General features: G+C 27.0%; 1 protein-coding gene across 2 annotated transcripts; it reads right to left on the bottom strand.

Annotated features, from left to right (window-relative positions):
• Positions 1-376: 376 nt before the first annotated feature.
• Positions 377-23,931, bottom strand: LOC107454290 (putative leucine-rich repeat-containing protein DDB_G0290503). Of its 2 annotated transcripts, none has more exons than XM_016071428.3 (13): positions 23,790-23,931; positions 21,642-21,733; positions 18,569-18,703; positions 16,261-17,837; positions 14,111-14,322; positions 12,228-13,480; positions 11,409-11,525; positions 9,860-9,961; positions 8,577-8,720; positions 6,769-6,842; positions 4,779-4,835; positions 3,061-3,155; positions 377-664 (listed from the first exon to the last, which is right to left on the bottom strand). In XM_016071428.3, exons 1-13 carry the CDS (start codon positions 23,800-23,802, stop codon positions 627-629), a joined length of 3,909 nt encoding a protein of 1,302 aa, XP_015926914.2. In that variant the 5' UTR covers positions 23,803-23,931; the 3' UTR covers positions 377-626. The 2 variants fall into 2 exon arrangements, with proteins under 2 accessions (XP_015926914.2, XP_071042537.1); XM_071186436.1 differs by lacking the exon at positions 23,790-23,931 and adding an exon at positions 22,896-23,054.
• Positions 23,932-24,388: the final 457 nt, after the last annotated feature.

Genomic DNA, 24,388 nt, shown 5'->3' with positions numbered 1-24,388 from the left:
ACACCTAAAACATAAATATACATAAAATAATTATGTATTCAAGCCATTTTTTTTTTGACAATCTAGCTTACTAAGAAATAAGGTTAGATTTGAATTTTTTTCTGTTTCGAAAAAAAACTTAAGCTACTTGTGAAAAAAAAAAGAAAAAATATTTTACAGCAAAATTCCCTGTAAATAAAGCTTCATGAAAGAAAGGAAGAAAAAAAAACATTTTTTACTAGTAAAACTTAGGTTATTAAAAAAATAATCAATATATATAAAAAAAAAAGTCAATTCCATACATTCTAAAGCTTGTAGTTTCAATCACTTTTATAATAATCAAATATTTTGAAATTGAGGTACATCAAAATGATATGTAAAATATAAAAGAATACACTAATATAGAAAGTTTTTATTTATCTCACAAACAGTAAAACAGTCTCAAAATTTACATGTATCTAAAACATTTGAGTTAAATAAATATATTTGATTCCCTTTGTTTAACACAACAATACAAAATAGAAGACAAAACACAAAGAGAAAAATACAACTTATTGCATTTTGAGTGTTAGCTTCAATTTAAAAAATAGAACAGAGTATGTTTTATATTCTTTTCATTACAGGCACTTGATCTACAAGGACATTCCTTATTTCCAATGCTGAGTTTGAGAAGGTTTCATACATTCTACAAAATACAATATTAAAATAATAATTATAATTAATGAGCAATAACAAACATGCATAAAAAAAGATTTTATGCAATAAAAATGATAACTTAAGCAATAAAGAAGTTTTTTTTTAAAAAAAAAAGTTCCTCAAAATACACTTGTTTATAGTAAACATACTGAAAAACCCAAAATCAGAAACCTCTGTAATGATCTACAGAGCCATTTTTATAGATATTTGTCTGGCAGAAGAAACCCCCCAGGAATGGCAGTGGGTGCTGCAGATTATCACAGTGTCTAAAAGTTATTTTCCACCCCTGATTTTTTTTTTTTAAAAAAAGAAAATTTTGAGCAGTAAATATTGAAAGCGAGAAAATATTAAAGATAAAACGAAAGAGAAAAGATTTTTCTACCTGAGAAAATAAGGAATAGCTTTCGTTTTATTTAAAATTTGGCATCCGAAAAAAAAAAGACTTATTTGATGTTCATACTGGTTATTGTTTTATTTATCCGGAAAGCATCTGTAATGATGTGACAGAGATGCCAACTTGCTCCGGACAGCAAATATATATTTTAAAGTGGTAGTTTATCAATTGTGATTCTTGGTTTAATAAATTCAATTTAGTAGATTTTTATCCACCACTATTTCTAAATAATTCTTAGGCTTATATAATTTTACCACTTTATAATACTATATTATGCAATATCTTTAAAAAAGTAAGAAAAATAATCAAATATAAGCAAAATATACTTTGCAGCTATTTACCGTTTTTTAAATTATTTTGGATTGTCCGGAGCAGTTGGCATCTCTGATGTGATAAGGAATTTCATTCGAAGAAACTTTAAATATACACAAATCAGGGCATCCTAAATAACAGTAATGTTTACTTCTTCCTTACAAATGAAAAAATTTTATTTTAATATTATCCACTTCAAGTTCAACTTCTCCTTCTGGTTTCTGTATTGAGCTAAATATAAGCATTCATTTTTTTTCTCTTTTTCGCCAAAGCTGAAGTATAATTGTATAAAATTCTAATTAAATTTAAACAACATAGAGTTTTTGTGTATAACTTTATTCTATTATAATTAAAATCTACAAATTATGCCAAATATATGTTAGATTAGGCTTAATTTTTAGAATAATAATCTTTGCCTCACTGCATCCAAGTCACAGTCGAATTAAGATTTTTGAAGATAGTGTTGCATATTGTCTCTGCAAAAAGAGATATTTGTATTCATTCATTTCTGTCAGAAGAAAAAAAAAATTTAAAAAAAAAAAACGGTAGTGCTCACAGTTTTGTATTTAAAAATTTGAGGGTCATAATAAAAGTGAATATTTTGAAAAAATCTAGGCTATACAGTTTTCAAATAAAACCATAAAACAAATTTAATGGCCCGGGAGAGCCTGGTCGGTAAGGCGCTGGGCTCGTGCCCGAGAGTTTGTGGATTCGAACCCCACCGGCCGAAGACTCGTCGTGTAGTAAAGTGACTGATGCACATTAAGTCTGTTGAGTCGCAAAAGTCCCCCACGTTCCCATAACAAATCAAAACCTCTGGGGGTATTGGATTGGAGATCGATTGTTCTCTGATTCAGGTCAAAATTATGATCTGTAGATGGATGTATGAATGGGTCCGCCCTATAAACGGGTGTGACGTATGAGTGGGGCAGAAGTCGAATTCTTGGCCATAGATGGCGTCACAGGAAAACAAGAAAAATTGCACCCCCTCTGCCTAAAACAGGCATACGTCAACAACAACAAATAAATTTAACTCCTACATGTCTCTTCAAAATTACAAATAATCAATTACATATAATTAAATACAACTCATACAGTTTGAGAATTGTACATAATAAAAAATGAGAAAAGGGCATCATAAAGATTGAGAACCATGCAGTGACCCATTACTAAAAATGTCATAGACTGCTAGTCATGATGTCATGACACCAAAAATGTCATGATGTGACTGCTAGTCATGATGTCAAATGTCATGACACCAAAAATGTCATGTCATCAACTGGCTGGACCTAACCTTCCCAGAAGGGACTGACAGTTCATGCTCATTTAAACCAGTATTTTAAATTTCTCTAAATTAATCTAACTTTATATTTTCTAATAATTAATGTCGAAAACTGTGTTCTAATAGTTTAAGAAATAGTTATTACATTATAAGTTAATGATTTGGTGACAAATTGGAGAGCTAGGCAAATTGTTCACAGAATGCAGTATCAAAACTTTTATTGTGATAATGAGAACTTGAATACTTGCAAAGGTTTTAAATAATAACATGTGCTCAGACTACATTTTTAATCAAAGAAATAATTTTGTCAAAATTTAAAAATGTCAAAAATTTAAAAAAAATAATAATAATAGAAATGAAAGTATACATTAAAAAAGTTAATAAAAAAGTTACATACTTTTAGTTTTGCGGCTGACATTGACACCAAGTGATGTTTGATAAATGCGAGATGGAGAAACTGAATTAGATTTTAAAGATGAAACTGAACAAGCTCTGAAATAAACATTATTTTATGAAATATGATTAATATGTGTAATGAAAAATATTTGACAATTGAATGCGAAAAAGAATTTAGGAACCATTTTTGTTTTAAAATGATAAAAATTAAGAAAACTTATCACAATATCGAAAAATGAAACACAAATTACAGTAAATTAAATAATAAAACTGATATATAAACTAAATGAAGAAAACAAAACACTAAAATAAAATAACGGAGTTTTAAATGTGCTTGTGATAAAATGTACTATAATTCATCTTTAAAAATGACAATATAGTCAAACTTACTTATGAAAAGTGCTAAAAGACCGCAACATTTTTACTTATAATAGAGTGTTAATAAAAAACGGGTGCATGAAAAAATCATAAAAGTTCATAAATGCTTACTAAATATTAAATTATTTAATTTGCTTGATCAGATCATTGATAACATTATCTGTAGTGCACTTCCACTGCAACATGAGGTTGCAGATTGCTTTCAGAGCTCTCTAAATAAGAGCCTCACACTAATATTTTGAATGTAATTTAATCTACTTATTTGTTTTATTAATATTTTTTGTTTTTTAATTTTTTCGTGTTTTCTTATTTGACTTTTGTCTGCATTTGGTGCATAGGTTTGTCCAGTCACAGTGAGGGATTTTGATGGTCCCTCCTAAAGGTTTTCATTAACACAAAGTCTATGAAAAAAATTCCATTCCTCCTAAAAGTGGTCGTAAATAGAGGAGGTCGCTACATAGAGATGGTCTTTCCTGCAGGTTTTACTGTATATATATTTGGTACTTTGCCAAGATTCAAGATTTTTCTTTGACATCAAGGTGCACACATGTTCTGTACATCTCTTACCATTTTCGCGTTTAGAGTAGAGATAGACCAATAGAAGAGCAATGCTTTCTTGAAAAAGGGAAAAAATGTTTTATTTTGTTAAAAATGAGAATTTTTAAATTTAGATATTTTTCTTTTGTTTTAAATCATTTTTCTTTTTTTAATATAAAAGCAATGATTTAATTTTTTTCATGAATTAAACATCAAAAATATTATTTTGAAGAAATGTATCAACATTTATGGAGCAAATGACACATTTAGAGAGTTGGGTTGAGTTTCAAAATTTTGTGGAAATTGGCAACCCTACTAAAGCAATAGGGCATTTGCTTTTCCTCAGGTTGATCTAAATTTTCGAATTAGTACTCGAACTTTAATTTAATCAGTCTTCTTTGAATCTTGCATTGGATGTAAGATTTTTTTTATAAGATTAATTATGCAAGATATTTGATGTAGGATCTTATTTTCTAAAAAAGCGAAAAAAGAGAAAATTTGCCTTAATAACTTATATTAAAGATAAATTACATAATTATTTTAGAATAAAACTGAAATTCTTAATGTAGCATAATAAAACATTAAAAAATAAAAATTAAATACTACCACCCTTAAAAATGTTATGTAACAACATAAAATACATTTCATTCAATAACAGACAACAAATGTACCACATTTAGTATAAATAAATGAATTGAAAGCAATCCATTTCAATAAAAAAAGTAATCATTAATAAAAAAACTATTTTTTTCCGACAAGAAAAATTAACAAATAGCAATAACTGCAATATTCATAAAGTCACACCTTGTTCGATGCTCTCTAAAATCAGATATTGCATGGGTTCTGCTATCAACCAGAGATCTATATAAAATTAAAACAAATATTAGAGTAATATTTTTTCGGAAAATATAATTAATAAATAATTACTATTATGTAAGTTACATACGATAAAGCAAACTAATAAAACAATCTTCTAATTATGAAAGATAAAAAAATAAAAATAAGGAAAATTATTAAAAGGATTTCAAGTTTGCTTGATAAATATTAACAATAAACTATTAACCGAAAATTTAAATTTTCCTTAACCCTTTCGCTCCGACTGTCACAAATACGTGCCAGCATAAAGCCGTATCAATCTGGGTAAAAAGATAAAACTGGTAATCAAAGTAATTCTTTAACAGTTTATTTGTGGGCGGAGGGAGTTATAATTGTTTGATTTATTTAATTCACCGTTACTTTAGTTCAAAATAAAACTATTGAGTTATACTTTGAATTAACATTGATTATATATATGATTAAACTAACAATAAGTAAAGTAAAAGCAAAGTAAGTCTGTCAAATTAGCAACGACTACATTTAAGTTAGCGTTTTTTATTTAATTACATTCTGATTTTGTACAAATGCTTTTCAGAATCACCCGTCCCCAAGGGGTTAATTCTACTTTTCAGACTTTAAAAATGAATGCTACAGAGCAAATGAATTAGGTTTTGTTAACAACAATAAAGACCGTGTGAAGGCAACACTGAAATAGCAGCAACAACATAGGGCACGCTTCATCCTATGTATGAATAAAACAAAAAACAACGTAAATAAAGTACAAATTTTTTATCCTTTATTCATGTTATTATTGCCTTATTCCTAATAAACTTTAATACATTTAATAAAAAAAAGAGAAAAAGAATGTTTATTTAACTTCTTTTAATAATTTTTTTACTTTAGTTTTTACAAATTTTTTATTTATTTTTTACTTATTTTTTTACAAAACTTATTAACAATTAGTTTTGGTTTGTTATTCAACATAATATTATTTACAAAATATTATTCAACATAAATGATATTAATATTTACTGTATTTATGATTCATAAAATTTGACATAAATCTTAAAAATTATCACAGAAAAACATCATGAATTGGGTGAATTAAATTTATTGGAAAGATTAGTACTTTTCATAAAATAATGTGCTTATAAAATTGTATGTTTACAAAAGAAAAAAAAATACAGAAATTTTACAGTTTCTGCTTTTTTTATTGTTTTTATCACTACACCAGTTAACATTTAAAAAATTGTTGTAATATTTGTGCAAATTGGGACAAGCAAAGTACCTTTAGAACTAAAATTTCATGCCAAGTTATATATATATTTCTTGGTGAACAAACTTTGATAAGCACTCTTTAGAAAGTGACACAAAATTACAGGAGAAAAAATTTAGAAAATTGAGATAAAACTTCAATTTTTGAAGAAATTTAAGAATGAAATATTATATTTGAGAATAAACAAGCTTTCAGCATTACTTATTTTGCATACTAATTAAAAAATTCATGATGATAGAAAAAATTCTTTAACTTATAAACCAGATTTTCATAATAATAATAACTAGAATAAAATGAACTGACTATTCTATCAGCCTACTGTCTTGTCAATAACTAATGTGCAGTTGAAACACAATTTCTACAAAACTGACTACCATACATCATTTCTATCAGCTATGATAAACCTTTTCTTATAAATAGCAATGGCACAAAAAATATCAGAAATAATTTTATAGTTTAAAAAAAAACTTCATTAATTTAAAAAGAAAAAAAAATTATATTTTAAAAAAATACAAATAGTTTTATAAAAGAAATAATGCAGTGGAAATAATCTTTATTTATTGAATTTAGGATTGAAAATTTAAGTTATATCAAACCCTACATTATATATTTATAACTGAAACACATTTAAAAAAAATTTATATAATTTTATACATTTAATAACTAAAACACAAACAGAAAAATAAATTTTGTTTCATCAACCTTTTTCTTCTTTTAATAGTTGCTGCCGTAACCTTTGGCTTATGTGCTGGTACTGACAAAGGTCTATCCATAACCTTAAAGGAGAAAATGTATTTATTTATTAATTTATTTTGAAATTTTATGATAAAAATCATGCTTATTTCTATTGAAACACTTAAAGCAGAAACTGTTGTAAAAACTTTACAGTTTTCAAAGTTGATTATTTATTTTGCAAAAAAGTGATAAGTTATAACATCTGATCCATTAATGTGATTTTCAGATACTGTTATACAATAATTAGTTCTTGTAGTGACATGTATCTAAAAAAAAAATAAAGACTACTTTTCCATTGCTACATGTGAAATTCATAGATAATTATAACATATATATCCTTATGAAATGCAGATGAATTATGCGACATTCGAGCTGATAAAAAATTATTTTTAAAAAAATAATAATAATTTGTTAATTTATCCCATGCATGCTATTTCAAAATCTTTAATTGCAGTAATGAGAAGAAATTATTGAATAATTAAAAAAGCATAATTCAAGGAACATTTTCATTTATATTTTTTAAATAAATACTAAAAAAAAAAACAATTTTCTTGCCTTGTCTTTTATTCACATCAATTGAACTTGATAGCATGTAATAAGGATTCTTTAAGTGTATTAAGTTAAGTGTATTAAGTTAAGTGTATTAAGTTAAGTGTGCAACTTAGATACGACAGTTTGAAATGAAGGGTGTCGTAAGTTAATGAAGATTTCAAGTCTAATAAAAGTTTGGGACTACAGTCTTTTATTAGACTTCCAAGTCGAATAAAAGAATCAAGTAACAAAAGAATCCACTGTGAGTCAGGAGATCAAGGTGGTTAAGGCTTTTCAATCAGTCTACATGGTCAGAATTTAGTTTGTTACTGCTAAAATCATTCTACACCTTGATTTCTAGGAATTGCTCTATATTTGGAAAAATTATAATAATGAGAATAAATTATAATTTAATGATCACTCTAGGAACTCATTTTTTCTCAAAACCTGGAAATTTATTCTAATGGACTTTTTTGCACCCTGAAGTTTCCGAGAGACCCCATCTCTTTCTCAACCCTTTCTTATATCTTTTTCAATGTTTTCTTATCTCCTTCTTATATTATGTTGTACACACTTAGTCCTCTGTTCCTACAGGTAAAACCACTTCCCCTATGTTTGTCTTACTTTACTTTTCTACTATCAGCTGGTGTTGAGACACTGAGGAAGGTTCTTGTTTACAGAACGGAAACTCTAGTACGTCCATTTCTGCACATCTATTTGTGTATTTGCATTGTTTTAATCCTCAGATCTACATAGCACAAAGTATACCCAATTCTCTTTTCAGATATTTGAGTGTAATTTACATATTTTTCAATATTGATAAAATTCCCTAACTTTATCCTACACTGTTTAAAGAAAATGAAAGGATAAATCATTAGTGCAAAAAAAAAAATATACTTATAACTAGTTGTCTGATGATTGAAAGAGGAGAAATTAAGGAAAATATAGAAAAAAAGGAGAATATGAGATAGGATTTTGAATTAAAATTAAATACGAATAAAATTCGCAACTTAATAGATACAAATTCTATCTTAAAGTTTATTTAGAAACAATTGATTGCTTCTTATTATATTTAAGAAAAATCAAAAAACTATTTCTTAAACAGCAATACAATACATATTTCTACACTACTAAATGAGTTACATACTAAGAAACAGAAAAATTACGTGTGTCTATATATACAATTTGAATAATTAAAAAACATAAAAACCTTAAATACTCTTAAATAATACACAGGGGTTTACCAAAGAGGTGTTAGAAGATTCCGACGATTGTTCTGCCTTTTTCTTTCTTACCCAAAGCTCTCGAGATTCTGCGATAATATTCATTCTTTCCTTCGTACTTATTGTACAAAAAATATCATAGACATCTTCAAAAGATGAAAGCAACTATAAATAAACCAATAACAAAATCATATACTTATAATAACAATGAATTTTTTTCTTAAATATTAAAAAATAATAATAAATAAAAAAAATTATAAATCATTATGATAAGACTATATTTAAATTTGTAGACTAAGTTGAAAATAGCACACAGATAAGGTGATTTCAATTCCGAAAACTATTGTTCCTTAATGGTGAAGCCCATAAATACTTAACGTTTAGAAAACTTCAAACTGTTATGAGATACAGCTCTTTCAATATGATTCTTTTATCAAGATCTATCAAACATAATGGCCTTCTAATAGCTAATTCCAATATTTAATCAAAGAATTAAAAAAAAAATTATTTGAATCATTTTTTTACTCAGAAACAAGTCAAATATTTAAAAAAAACATTAGGTTGATTTTAATTATTTTCTTTTGAATGATTATTAACAGAATTCAAAAAAGTTACTACATAAAAATTCTGCAAGTTAAAAATTTCTAATAATAAATGTACAGTTGGCAAAAGATAGCTAGAATTTCGTGTAAATTGCCCTAAATGGGAAAAATTAGCTAAAATTTCTCTTTTTTTTTATAAAAATGCAAAAAATGATTCACGCATGGAAAATTATAAAAACTGAAACATTTTCGTAAAATTACGAAAAAGTCGCAAAAGTCCCAAGTAAGCAAATGCATTTCATTTTAAACATATTAGTTGTTTTTGTGTTTTTTTAATTGGAATAAGCTCATTTAGAGATAAAAAGTTTTTTACTTATTTATTTATTTATACTACTTATTACTTTATTTATTAATTATTTATTCATATTACTTATTTATTTTAATAATAATTGTAGCATTTTGATGTTTCAGGAAATGCCACATAGTAATAAAAAAATCACCAAATTAATTAACCTTTGCCAATACTTTTAAATTCAATCAAAACAGTAACCCTTAAAAGCCTAGGACTTATTACACCAAATGAACTTATTCCACATTCAAAAATAATGGCACATATTCTATCATTATTTCACTCTTTTTAAAACAATTAATAACACATAAGAAATATATTTGTATGCATTAACTGTTCAAAAATCATGAATAAATCAAAGATTATCAGGATACATTTAGAATAAGGATACATAATTTTTAATTCCTACATACCTGAGCCAATAGCTGGTTATACAAATCCATATCGCTCTCAGAAATTGTATTACCTTTTTGTGTCAAATCTTCAGAGAGATTTTGTGCTAACTTAGCAGTTTCCTTAAATTGAAAAACATTAAAAGAATATTAGTTCAAAATTTGATTATTGTTAATATATATTAAATTTAATAAAACTCAATCAAAATATCCATATAATGCATTAAAAAAACTCTTCCTTTAAAAGGCATCAAATGTGTACTGTAAGTTTCTAAATACACTCACATTCCTTCAAAGATATTTTAACCTTCTAAAGTAATCAAATATATTAGCAGCTTCATTATAAAAAAATATTTTAGCAAAGGATAAAAGAATAAACTATTTAAATTATTTTAATGTAAGGAAAATATGCATCAAAAGATTTGTCATTAAAAATGTATGGATGCATATCCAGGTGAATTATTGACTTTATAACATATATTGACATATACATTTGTAATTAATTTTGATATAAAAAAATTAGGAACACTATTCTGACTACTAATACAATTATATACTATTAATATAATTTTATACAAAGAAAAAAACATAATAATTTGTCATTCAAAATGCATAAATTGTATTCAGAACATTTCAAACACACACGTATAACATGTCTTGATAACATTGTAAAGGACTTAATGTACTCACACACAATTTTGAAATGAAAAATTAGGCACATTATTTTAATAAGGAATAAAAGGATTATAAAAGGATTAAGGATTTAAGGAATAAAGGAAACTATTCAAAATATATAGAAGACAGTACAAATAAATCCATTCAAAATATTGTTATATTAAGTAGATTTCATACTACAAGCCAAATTATAGTATCACTTTGTAGTAGAGCAAACAAAGCATAGCTTTTTAGCATAGCTCTCAGATAGCTTTATGTTTCAAAAAATGATAATTGTAAAAAAAAAGTTTTATTAGCCATAGGACTCCTTACTCTTTCACAAAAATATAGGCTGATATATATCTTAAAATAAATACTGTGGGCAAACTATGTCTTGAACAAAATTCAGTTTCAAACAGGACTGGTAACTGTATCAATTTTTAAATAGTATAAGTGAAAATATTTATGGATTTATAAATTTTCAAGCTTTCTGAAATTTAGTCACTTTACAACTTTCATTTATAGCACACATTATTTCTGAAGTTATTGCCACAAAAAATTAGTTTGTGGCAATTATTACAAAAGTACATTAAGAAAATTATTCCCAAGTTTTCTACCTGTTAGGAAAGAACTGTATTAATTGTTGCCTACATTGTATTTTTCTACATTTACTTTTAAATTGTAACAATAAAAAAAAAGAAATTGGATAACAACTTATTTCTCAATATTTTGTTAGTTATCATGCAGATTCATGAAAACTTTTAATGGAAAAAAAGTGAAACCTTTTAATCTATAAGTAACTAATTGAAAAAATTATAAAATAAAATTGTAATTTCCAACAGATATGAAAATACAATAGGAAAACAGAACAAAAATTATAACTTTATTGAAATATAAATTAAATTTTATTTGTTACCTTCATTGTCTGAATCAATCTTTGCACTCTTTCAGTTTTATATAACCGTCTTGTAAGATATCCTTTAACAAGAGCTGGAAGCCTTTCAAATCTTTTTAGCATTTCTGGATCATTTAACTGTGTAAATAAGTATTTTTTTACACACAGACAAAAGTCGTTAAAAATAAGTTAATAATTTCTACAATTTTTAATGCAGAATAATAACAAATATTAAAAACAATGAATTAAAGAATTAAACGTTAATAAATATTTTTATTTAACAACAATTATACATAAAAATTCCTCCCTACCCTATTCTTTTTTTATCATTGGACAAAATATCTTTTTTCTTTCTTTGTTATTTAAAAAAGAAAAATTTCACTTTAAAACCTGTGTTTTTACATTTTAATTATTTATATTTTTTACTTTTACTCATTAAATACAAGCAACTTTTTTTAGAGAATGACAAAACTTTATTCGAAAAAGACTCTTTTTTTTTAATTTAATAAAATAATTTTTTTCCAAAAAGAAAAAAAAACTATTGTTTTAAACATTGAATTTATAAACTCATATATTTATAAAAACAGAAGTTCTAACAGAAAATATGACCGATTCATTACCGAAGGTAAAATTTTAAAAATCTCATCCACCTTCCTTCCCCCCTCAAAAATGATTTTAAATAACTAATTTTAGATTTTTAACCAAATGATTTCTTTTTTGTGAAGAAAACTCAGTCATAAAAATATTTTAACATAACATTACCAAAAATATGGCCCTATAAAAAGTTAAATTTTTAAAAAAAAGAATTGGTTCATTAAATAAAATTTTTAAAAAACTTACATTTTTACTTTGCTTCCTCTTCAAATTTGTTAAAGATGGTGGGACAAGTTTCATTGCTTTAACCGAGATAAGTGGATTAATAGAATTAATAGATTTTTGAACAGTGATGTTTTTCGAAGCTTGCGGATAGAAGTCAGCAGAGGCACAGTTACTAATGTTCATTTTGCTTGAATTAGAATAACCCAAACTTGGCTCTAAAGAATTTCTGCCATCACATCTAGCACTTGCAGATGAAGTAACATTATTAGAATCAACATTACTTCTTTTAATTTTGTTACAAACCCCTGTAACTTCATTTACTTGGAAGCCATTATTTTTACTTATTTCAAGATTACTTGCCGGATGCTGGTTGACTCGTTTTTCAAAATTATTCTTAACCCTAACGCTTTCATTAGAAACGCATGCTCCGACAGAATTATAAGGTGGTCTACTGGAGTTATAAGTTGCTCCACCAGAGCAATGTGTACTAGGATGCTTAGTAGATTGGGTTGAAAGCTTATTTACCAGTTTAGGAGAATGAATTTTGTTAGTTAATTTAATTGGAGAATATTTTTCTTTAGTACAGGTATTTCTTAAGTTTGCACTACAAATTGGTGCAGTCATATCTCCAATATCATTCCTAATAAATGTAGAAACCGGAACCTGATGAAAGTTGGTAATATTTTCAAATGTGCAAGTAGGAAGCTGACTAGCAGCACATGAATTGTAATCGGTTTCGTATAACTCACTCCCAAGAGGTTCAATGCAAATTTGTTTGAAATTCGACAATGTGTTTTGGACAACATTCTTTTCTCCTATTTTCCGATGATTAGTTGAATAAGCAGCTTCATTGGTTTGATGCTGAGTTGAATACAAAGCATCATTGGTTTGATGCTGCGTTGAATAAGTTACTTCATTTATTTGATGTGGAGTTGAATAAGTTGCTTCATTCACTTGATGTGAAGTTGAATATGTTGCTTCATTAGTTTGATGCTGAGTAGAATAAGTTGTTTCATTAGTTTGATGTTGGTTCAAATAAGTTGCCTCATTACTTTTAGAGGTAGTTAAGATATCATTAACTTGAGAAATGGGATTACATATAGTATCATGTTCAGTGACTGCCAATGTAGATGGAGGACTTTTTTGATGAATTTCATTTTGAATAACTGTTTGAAATGTCTCAGTTTCAGATGATAAATTGGTTGAATTTGAATCAGAAGATGCCATTTGTGTGTTAACAATGTCATCAGCAGGTGATGATGAACTGTTGATAGCTATAAATAATAATCAGCATTTGAAAATAATTCCAAACAGGATGCAATTCTTTTACATTGATTGCTGGCATATAGGATTATTAATAATTAATTGATGAACTGAGTCAAATTTTAATTTCAACAGACTACTATTAATTTTGAAGATGAGCACTAATTCATTAATAAAGTTGATTTTAATTTGAAATTTTTATTCAGGGGTATTAATTTTCAACTAACTATATAAATGAAAATCAATAATTTTTTTTTCTAATCTGATTTCTAGTTTCCTCTTTTATTTTGAATATTAAGCAAACATTATCTAAGTTTAGGTCATTTTACTAAGAGAAGCTTAAAAATAAAATTATAACTAATTTTCAAATTCAGTTAAATGTATCATTATAAAAGAGTGTCAAAAACTAAATATCACATAAATAAAGGCTCACACATTTTTTTCTAGGTACAATTTTCTCACATAACTTTTCAAATGACTTTTGATTTTTAAAATTAAATTATTTTTTGTTCAAAAAGCGTAACACAATTTCCCCATTTACCAGATAATTAAAATTTTTAAAGCAAAAATAATTTTAGCTAGTATGATAACTAGCCACAAAGCCACATTAAAATTTAAAAACATAACTGGAAAAAACATACATGCAAATACAGGCACTCCAGCTGATTTTAAGTTTTCAAATAGAATTTTTTCTTGCTCTTGAAATTCTTCCTGTATTCTCAACAAGTGCTTCTTTTGTTCTTCAATAAAACGTTTCATTTCCAACTGTTGATTTTCTCTCAAGTCGCCCAAAAGCTTGGCCAAAAGTTCTGTTCCATTGCTTTTTTCTATATTTTGTTGATTCAAGGAGGAACTGGAAGTAGAAAATAAAGTTCTTAATCAGTACTGAGAAAAACTACATTTTTTATAGTTATCTACAACTACTTTATTATAAATGTAGTTAAGTACAACTATTTTTTTTTAATGTAGTAATTGCAAACAACTTCTGTAACATATTCAACTACTTCTAAGAGATGAACTTTGCTGGATGATTTAATTTACGCTCATGTTCAAAATTTTAAAAAAAATTTCTTAAAAAAAATTTGCCAAAAATATTCTAAAATAATAAATAAACTAATTCATTTTTTTAGAATTTTTCCATTAAACCTTCATCTTTTTATGCCCTTCAAACCAATGGACATATATTTCACAATCTAGAAAAGAAAACCATCAAATGTTTGTGATTTCCTTTAGAGTTTAAAGCTTAAGTTAACTGAAAAAAACTACGTAAAGTATGTACATCAAGAACATCCTCATTACATCCGCTGATAAACTCAAACAAGATTTGCACGAAATTCAAAAAATATTTTGGATTTGTACCTTGTTTCCTTTTTAAACTAATATTAAACGTTACAAGAAATTGCTACAAAATAACATTTCTTCGCATCGCACTACTCGCAAAACTATTTTTTTCAAAAAGTAGCGAACATAGTAGCTTGATTTAAACAGAATAGTTGTACTTTACTGTATTGTACTTTAATTTTGGCCACTATCCTTAATAAATGCATGTGGTGGGAATTAATCGTGTATAATTCATATATAAGGTAAACCATGAGTTGGTACCCATGATTTTCATGACTGTAAGTCTTTTTAGATATATCCCTTTTTATTATAAAGCTGGAATTAAGCTATTATTTCACCATATAGTTTTTTTCAGTGTGACTCATGATATAAAATGGAAAAATTTGTACCCAAAAGAGTGATCAATAATATAATAAAATGAAATTCCAATACTTGTTTTACCGAAAGAATTGTTTAATTTTTAGCATAACATTTAACAGCTACAAATTTTTCATGAAATTTAAGCATTATCTGAATGTAAATTTCTTGTTACCTTCTTTTTACTTATCGTGAAACTCAGCTAAAAAGAAATCCATTCTGTTAAAAAAAAAAAAAAACTTTTTAAAAGAATGTCATACTAGCAACACAGTCAGGTACTAAATCAATAATTATAAATTGAAATGTAGTAAATTCGAAAACATTTTTAGCAATTAATTTTAGTTAACTAAAAATAGATGTTTTCTGAACAAAAAATCATCAAGAATGTAACTGTTAAATACTAGATAATTCAAAGCAATAGTTAAAGGATAATAAATATATGAATTGTAGAACAGCTAAAACAATGCAAAATTAGAGTTAATTTTCTAATTACTATTAAAGGTCCATCTATTTATTCATGTTTCATTTTAAACCTGCATCTGAACTTCATTTAAAATAAAACATTATATTGAAATAAGACTTTTAAATGAAAGGCATTCAGTAAATGTATAGTAGGACAATTCTTCCATTCAGGAATGCGAAATTTGCAGACTTTAAAAGAATATGTTGCAACAAATTCAAGCAGTTCTAATAATTTTTGCGAAAATCAGTCTTGGTTTTATTTGCACTTATTCTAATTTTTTGAAACTTTGATAATTTTAAAAGATTTTTAAAAATTAAAAACTGAGTATTACAGGCAAGGCACAATATGTACATTCGTAATAGTTAGATTTTAAATGTTAAAAAAATTTTAGATTTTTAAAAATTGAAATAGGAGTAAATGACACCAAGAATCATTTTCACAAAAAATTATTAGAATTGCTTGAATTTTTTTTAACATGAGTTTCATGCTTTTAAAGTCTGCAAATGTGACATTCCTAAATGATGAATTTGCTCATTTGAGAATTACGGCATTTTCTATATTTGCCAGACTAGTGCAAACTAATAAAATAAAAAAAATCTAAAGTAAAATGAATAAATGAATGCAAACAACCTCTCATGAAAACTGTCAGAAACATTACTACTGTTTCCATTTTCCTTGTTTTCATATTCAGCATATGGCTCTACTATATTTGGAGGTAAATTAGAAGAATCTTTATCAACTTCTTTAAAAACTGCACTTGATGCTGATGCACTGGAGTATTTCATACCCTCAGTTTCAAAATGGCAATTCTCGGTATCAATTAAATTCACATCTGATGGTGACAAGGATTCATTTATTGCAAGATCTTTTGTTTGATCTTCCTTGTGTAAAATTGGCAAGAATGTTTCTCTGTCTGAAGTTGAAGGAAGAACAAGAACAACAGTCTCTTTTTTAAATGCAGGATTTGAATTTTCATTCTGATGCGCTGAAGAACAAGAATGTGGGGAATCATCCATTAGAGAATCTTCTTGACAAGAACAGCTAGCATGAGCCATAATTAATGCTGATGAGGGCTGTAACAAAGTATAAGAATTTCGTCTGATGAGTTTTCTTTGAGCGTCACCAGATGTCTGCTCAGAATCGTCTACAAATACATTTTCTGTTCCAAAAGAATTTTCATCACAGAAGGCTTTAGTGTCTTCTACTGTTTCATCAGGCAAAGAAACTTCCGATTCATTTTCTGACAAATTATTCATCTGATCTGTTAGACACTCAGAAGTAGTATGAGATTGTTTAGAATTTGGATGTGAAGGTTCACTATGATATTTTTTTAAATACAGGTTCTTTGCACAAGTTTTGAGAATTTTCATATAACTATCAACCGAATATGCTCGACAACTTGTGTCTTCACCCATGGAAATAGAGGGATTTTTACAGTTTGCATTAAAAGTGGCTCCTGCATTTTCATGTACAAATATAGAGGAAGAATCAGCAATATCACTCAAACTTTCCAAACAACTGGGCAATTCTGCAACAGCAGACACGCAAGGAGTAAGCTCGCTTTCAGTATTGACGATAGTTGCTGTGCTAGTATCATCAGATCTAGAAGAAGCACTTCTTTGTGTAGATGACTGATGTTGGCACATTCCTGCATTATCATCAGGGCTGGAATATTCAATGGAGTAGTCCATATATTTATCAAGGTCTGTACTTTGCGTCATACAAGTAACAATACTCTCAGAATCTGTATCTTGGGGTAGAATCTTCCGATTATAAATAACTGTAGGAAGAGATTCAAAATCAGCTTCTTCTGCTACAGATTCCTGATCATCATCTGAAACACTATGATGCATTTGTTCTGAAGATGTATTTTTATAAGGCACATCAGTGTCAGCAATTTTTATTTGGCACTCTTGGCAATCACAGCCATTTTCATTGCATGATTCCCAATATTCTGAATTGGAGCTACTTTCAAACTCATTACTGTTGCTATAATGAATATTTCCTGGAGTTTCATTGGGACAAACGATTACTCCATCATGAACTGTACTACACACACCATTGCAGGGAATCTTACTCATGGATACAAATAACTCATTTTCAGTGGTCTTAAGGACTTTTTGTGGACTTAAGCTCGAAGCACTGGTGTCTTGGTTACAAGATTTCTCACATGAAATGTCGATATTGTTAGAGAAGTTATGTGGTGTCTGTAATGAAAAGAAAGCTCTATAAAATTTCTTTAAATTAATGAATTTTTGATGCATAAAATGTTAGACAACAATAACATTTCAATAATGGTCAAGTATAAATGGCTCAAGTATAATTTCTAAAAGTAATTTTTAAAAAACCCAATCATTTAAAAAATTTCCTATTCTTTGCTCCATTGACTTGATGGCAGTTACTACTCAGCTTGTAGTTTCCTTGGTTAACCTAGGCTTTTTAGGGTCTATTTTAAAAATTAATTTTCTCAATATATCCCAAAGAACAAAAAAAAATTTTGAAATGAAAATAAAATATTTTCATTTAATTTTGAATGAGCTTTTATTTTTGAGTTTCATTAGAATAACTTATAAGAAAATCTATTCAGAACAAAATTTATTTACCTTCATTATTTATTATTTTAACAAAGTCACACATTCCAACTACAACACAATATTTATTATAAGACATACACCAAATAGTCACAGTCTATTTGAATTTAATAAGTTTAGAAGAATTACTCTGTCGAGCTAAGTAAATAGCTGTCTAACTAAATACATTTTTCCTACATGTCACAAAAACTGATAAATATAATGAAGTAGTTATTTTTTATTTATAAGTAAGTATGTGGATCGATAATAATTAGCAGCAGTATAATTTTTTTGCATGAAAATTAATCTAGTACGGAATAAAAAGTTACTTATAAATAATTTACAGTTTCAATAAAAATATGTCATACTTTACTAGTTTCTGCTGCAGCATGTGAGCAAGAAAAATTAGCAGGCTTCTTAGGCAAATTTAAACTCTTTTTCCCTTGTAATAATGAAACTGATGTTCGAAGCTCAGCAATTTTTATTCTCTCTTCATTGGTTAACTATTTTAAGAAATTATGAATAAAATATTAATATGAGTTTATAGTAACAAAACAGAGAAATCAATAAGTCAATTCTTCACAAACCTTCAAAAATAATAATAATAACACAAAATTTTGAAATGGTTATCAAAACTAAAATATAAATCATTTTCATTTCATTTCTTAAACCATTTCTTAAAAAATTAGAAGAACAGAATAAATTAGAATATTAGAAGCATATAATAGAATACAGAGTTCTCCCTATGAATAAAAAAGGACAGGGTGCTTACTCGCAGAAAAAGGCACTTTGAGTTTTAAAAGGGCACTCACATAACACAGTAAAAATTTATCAAAATGTGTAAAAACTATGTATCAACTGAATTTGATCCTCAAAAATTATTTTTAAATTGCCCTCTTATACTATTTTATGTGTATAGTTCAAAAAGTAATTCTCATTCATTATTGAAATAGGAGATAAATTCGTAGTTTATAAAAAAATATTTAAAAGCATACTAAAAGATAATCTCTTTCTTTTAAAAAAGTAAACTAAAAGAAAATAATTAATTAATTGATAAACAACTTGAAAACTTTTTCTAAAATTTAAATTGAAAAAAAAACATTTAAAGAGGATTTAAAAAAAAAAAAAAAAGGTTTTTATTTAAAAAATAATTTTAAAATTTAAAATCATTAATATACCTCCTACTAAAAAAAAGAAACTTATAAAAAATTAACCAGTTAAAAATAATACTAACGAAATAAATAATTGCAATAATAATCAGAATTAAACTTATAAACACATATAAGTTAACCAGCGTATAATTATTATTTAAACATCAAATAATTTTTTTTAAATGGAACATGAATAAAAAGGCAGTGTTTTTAAGGGATGGCGACTAAAAGGGCAAAAGAAGGCACCATTATAGGGATCAAAGGGCAGACAGGGCAGGTCTGAAAGATCACAGGGAGAACACTGGGCATAGAATATTCTAAGAGTATAAACGCAGAATATTGACTAGAGCTTAAAAAGAAGAATTGATAAGCTAATTTTTTATATACAGTAGAGTCCCGATTATCCGAGTTCCGGTTATCCGAGTTTCCGCTTTAACCGAGCTATCAAATATTTCAAGGATTTTTTTTGTTCTAGTTTATTTTTAAAAAAACCGCTGAAAAATAAATCTGAATTTTATCTTCCAAACACTCAGAAAAACAAAATCCAACAACTTGGTCTGATGAAATTATCGTTAATATCGTCAATAATGATAATGAATCTAGCGAAGATGATGAAGACAGTGATTATTAAAATCAACATATAAAAATCTCTCATACAGATGGACTAAAAGCTATCGAATGTACTATTGAATATATAGAACAACAAAAAGAGGCGACACCAGCCTTCCTGTTATCCCTAAAAAAGGCGAAACATTACTAGCGCCAAAGTTACGTAGAACGAAAAACGATTGAGGACTTTTTTTAGGTAAAAACTATTTAATTCTCGTAAAGTATGCTTTTAAAATGTTTTCAAGTAAGCTTTTTAATTATAATATGAATTGTGTATGGTATACTCGTATACATTTTGTATTTCTTAAATATATTACATTTATACCTTCTCTTTTTCTTTCCGTTTTTATACTCTTCGCTTTAACCGAGTTTTTCAGTTATCCGAGTTTGTTGCCGTCCCCATTAACTCGGATAATCGGGACTCTACTGTATTATTTAATCTTTATTTGAAATGCAATCATAGCATTCATCTATGTTTCACATTCACTCTGTAATTCTTCAGGGTGAAGTGAAAAAAAGGAAAAGTTATTAATAGAGCACAATAGATAATAGAGTAATATTATAATAGAGTAATAGAGCACAATACATACATTATTTTAAAAGAGTAATTAATAAACCCAGAAAATTTCTTGTTAAAAAAAATAGTTGTGACATGAAAGTTTTAAAAGAATGGTTCTGGAGAATCAAAATTTGCATTGCAAATTATTTTAAAGTTTTTAAGTAAGAAAAGGAAACAGTTGATGATTCTAGATATATCAAAATAAGTTATCCAAAATACATAAAAGTTTTAAAACAATGGTTCTGGAGAATCAAAATTTGCATTGTAAATTATTTTAAAGTTTTTAAATAAGAAAAGGAAACAGTTGATGATTCTAGATATATCAAAATAAGTTATCCAAAATACATAAAAGTTTTAAAAGAATGGTTCTGGAGAATCAAAATTTGCATGGCAAATTATTTTAAAGTTTTTAAATAAGAAAAGGAAACAGTTGATGATTCTAGATATATCAAAATAAGTTATCCAAAATACATAAAAGTTTTAAAAGAATGGTTCTGGAGAATCAAAATTTGCATCGCGAATTATTTTAAAGTTTTTAAATAAGAAAAGGAAACAATTGATGATTCTAGATATATCAAAATAAGTTATCCAAAATACATAAAAGTTTTAAAAGAATGGTTCTGGAGAATCAAAATTTGCATCGCAAATTATTTTAAAGTTTTTAAGTAAGAAAAGGAAACAGTTGATGATTCTAGATATATCAAAATTAGTTATCTAAAATACATATCTTTTTGTCTTAACAAACAGATATTTAGAGATATGAGTGAAATGTTCAATTAATTTATCTTATAGAGTTTTACATTTGTTTGGTGACGTTTTTCTTGCACCCAGCTAACGTAAAAAATATCCAAAATTTCTTATTGAATGCTATTAATATTAAGTCTTATACATAAAAAGGCTATTTTTGTGTACATGGCATAAAATGGCAAAGTGTTGACAAGAACAACACCATATCACAATGAACCAAAGAGTTCTTACATTATAGCTATATATAATGGTTTAATTGGTAAGTATTTAAAATTAATAAACTTTTAGTTAATTAACGATACAAGTTGAAGTTCTCTCAAAAATCAAACTCAGAATATCACATTATAAGCAAAATTAGATAGATTAAGACTTTACCAAAGGTGGAATAATAGGTTTTCCAAAACATCGGATAACTGAAGTGTAAGATGGGAAATCTTCCAATCTTTGGAAATTTTCAAAAGAATAACCTAAAGTTAACAAATTAAAAAGATTAACATATTACAGTAAATAATTAATACTAACAAATACAAAAAAGTTACAAATCAAACTTCATAAAAGTAGCAAATAAAACTTCATAATATGGGTATGTCAACATATATAAGGCATAAATGGTCAACCTGCAGCTAGGACTTGATCCAGATTTCATTTTTTTATGGCCCATTTTCGTAGAAAAAACTAATATTTTCATGAAGAATGGAAATTATATTTGAGAAAAATTTCTTATTTACTGAAAAACATTCAGTAGCAACCACTATATTTTATTTTAAATATAAAAAGTTTTTCAAAATAAGTGTATGTTGTAATTTAATAACATACTAAAAAAAAACTTTGTTATAATGCTTAGTTAAAAAATGGATTTTATTCCTTACTTGATCAAATAAATATTTGGAGGTAATTGTCTACAGGATATCACATACATACCTTAAAAAATTATATTACAAAAGTCAAGCAGCGGTTTATTTTGGAATTTGAACTTTATGAAGGGACCATTTTTACAAATTAGAATTTTGTGAGAGGGCCGTTTTTGAGAATTTAAATTTTGTAGAGCGGCCGCAAAACAGTCCGAATTTCCACCAGGATTGACCACCAGTGGTCCATATACCACAATGAAATTTCAACAGTGGCATGTGAAAAATTGTTAGAAAGAAACTGAAAAAGAAAATAGTGGAGTGCCTTTAGAAAATTTGCAAACACAAATTGCATTAATTTCTGGAAATTTACTATCTAATAGCTATATCTATAACAATATCTAACAGCTAAATTGAAATTTAGGTGTCAGATATTGTCGTAGGTTTAGATCAATACATAATGGTGGATGAACGCTTTTTGTTGTAAGTATAAAATCAAAACATCATTCAAGGTTATCTGATATAGTATGCACCTGGAATACCTGATTTCGTTCATATCTTCAAAAACTAAATAGAAAAATTACAGTACCTTTATAATAAAATTACCAAAACATCATTGGTCTAAATTTTTTTACACTCAATTGATCATTAAATTCAAATGGATTGATCTATTGATGCTACAGGTCAAATTAGAGTTTCCTATAATTTTTATTCCCTTTGTTTACAATTTCATAATAGGGTGTGATTTGCCATGACAGAGCAGTTGTCTTACTCAACATACCAAGAAATTGGATACTTCTTGGTGCAAGTGAAGTCATCATAGGAAAATCATGGCATTTGTCAATTCAGAAGCCATAACAATCGTTAACCATGAAACAACGATGGCTCCAACAGTGGGCTCCAAAAGCACTCTGTCACGGAACAGACCGCTTTATTTTAAGTCCAAGCTTAACAGTTAAGTCTAATAAGAACAAAAATTCATAACTATGTAAAGACAGAGAAACAATTAGAAATAATCCATCAGAATTACAAACTCAATAATTTTACTGCCAATAAAATAACTGTCAATATTTGTCAGCTATTGTCATAATTTCATGAAGTAGGGAATATTTTGAAAATCTTTAAATTATTGTATTTAATATTTTGTGCAAATATTAATGTAGTGCATTCTGCCAATTCTTTAGTAATTGAACTCTCCTTGTCCTTGCTTATAAACACTAGAACCATTTTTTAGCAAAGTATTTTTCCTTTCACCACAACTGATAACTATTCAATGTTGACTTTTATCAACGCATCATTGACTGTTGTTTCACTAACACTGGTTATTCCATTGTATATATGCTACAAATTCAATGACATTTCTTGTCACTCTACAGCATACCATAAAAATATAAATAAATTTTTTAAAATGCACAAAACCACCATAAAGGTAAATAAATAATTTATGAAAAAGTTATCACAAAATAACGATGAAGAAATTTTATCCATTAGATGAAAAAAATATTATAAAACAAAGGATATCGTGTCTTGCTTTAATGTACAATACTTGACATACTATACTGTACAAAACTAAACATATAGTTTATAATGTATAGAAGAAAAGAAATACAGTTCCTGGAAAAATTAAACATCGAAATAAAAACTATGAATCTATATCAGAAATATTATTTTTTACCTAAAGAAGGCATTTTAAAAATATAAATCTCGCTCCTAACAGAACATAGTTTCCTTAGTAACAAAAACAAACAATTGAGCTTCGTTGCCAAATGAAGAGGGTAATTTGTAGAAGAAGAAAAAATCAACTAAACTCCAATTGAAACAGGCACTGAGGAATCGTTTTCTTTGTATATATTTTCTTTACTCGCAAACGAGAACATGATTCGCGAATTTTTCCGCAGATAAAATTTCACCAATCAAATTTTGATATGCATGTGAATTTTTCGCATATAGCGAGAACAGCCATCCTTTGAAAAATGAAATAGTGAAGTTTTAATATTTAGCACCGCTGTTGATGCAGCAGCTTATCACAGAATCAGCAGATTACTTTTCCTTTCAAATTTAAAAAAAAACACACGATGGAGAGAAATTGTTTCTATAAAGAACTGAGAATACACATATGCAATCGAACGCAAATGTGACTCACGTATGAGCGAATAGTTGATCTGGCATACATGTTTCAAAGCATTTACCCAGACCTATAGGGAAAACGAGTGCGGGTTAATGGCCCATTAAACTAAGTGAACAAGAAAGATACACTAAGTGAACAAGAAAGAT

This window comes from Parasteatoda tepidariorum, chromosome 10 (genome assembly GCF_043381705.1).
Source record: "Parasteatoda tepidariorum isolate YZ-2023 chromosome 10, CAS_Ptep_4.0, whole genome shotgun sequence".
NCBI classification, from domain to species: Eukaryota; Metazoa; Arthropoda; class Arachnida; order Araneae; family Theridiidae; genus Parasteatoda; species Parasteatoda tepidariorum.
This window is presented reverse-complemented; position numbering and strand designations above follow the sequence as displayed.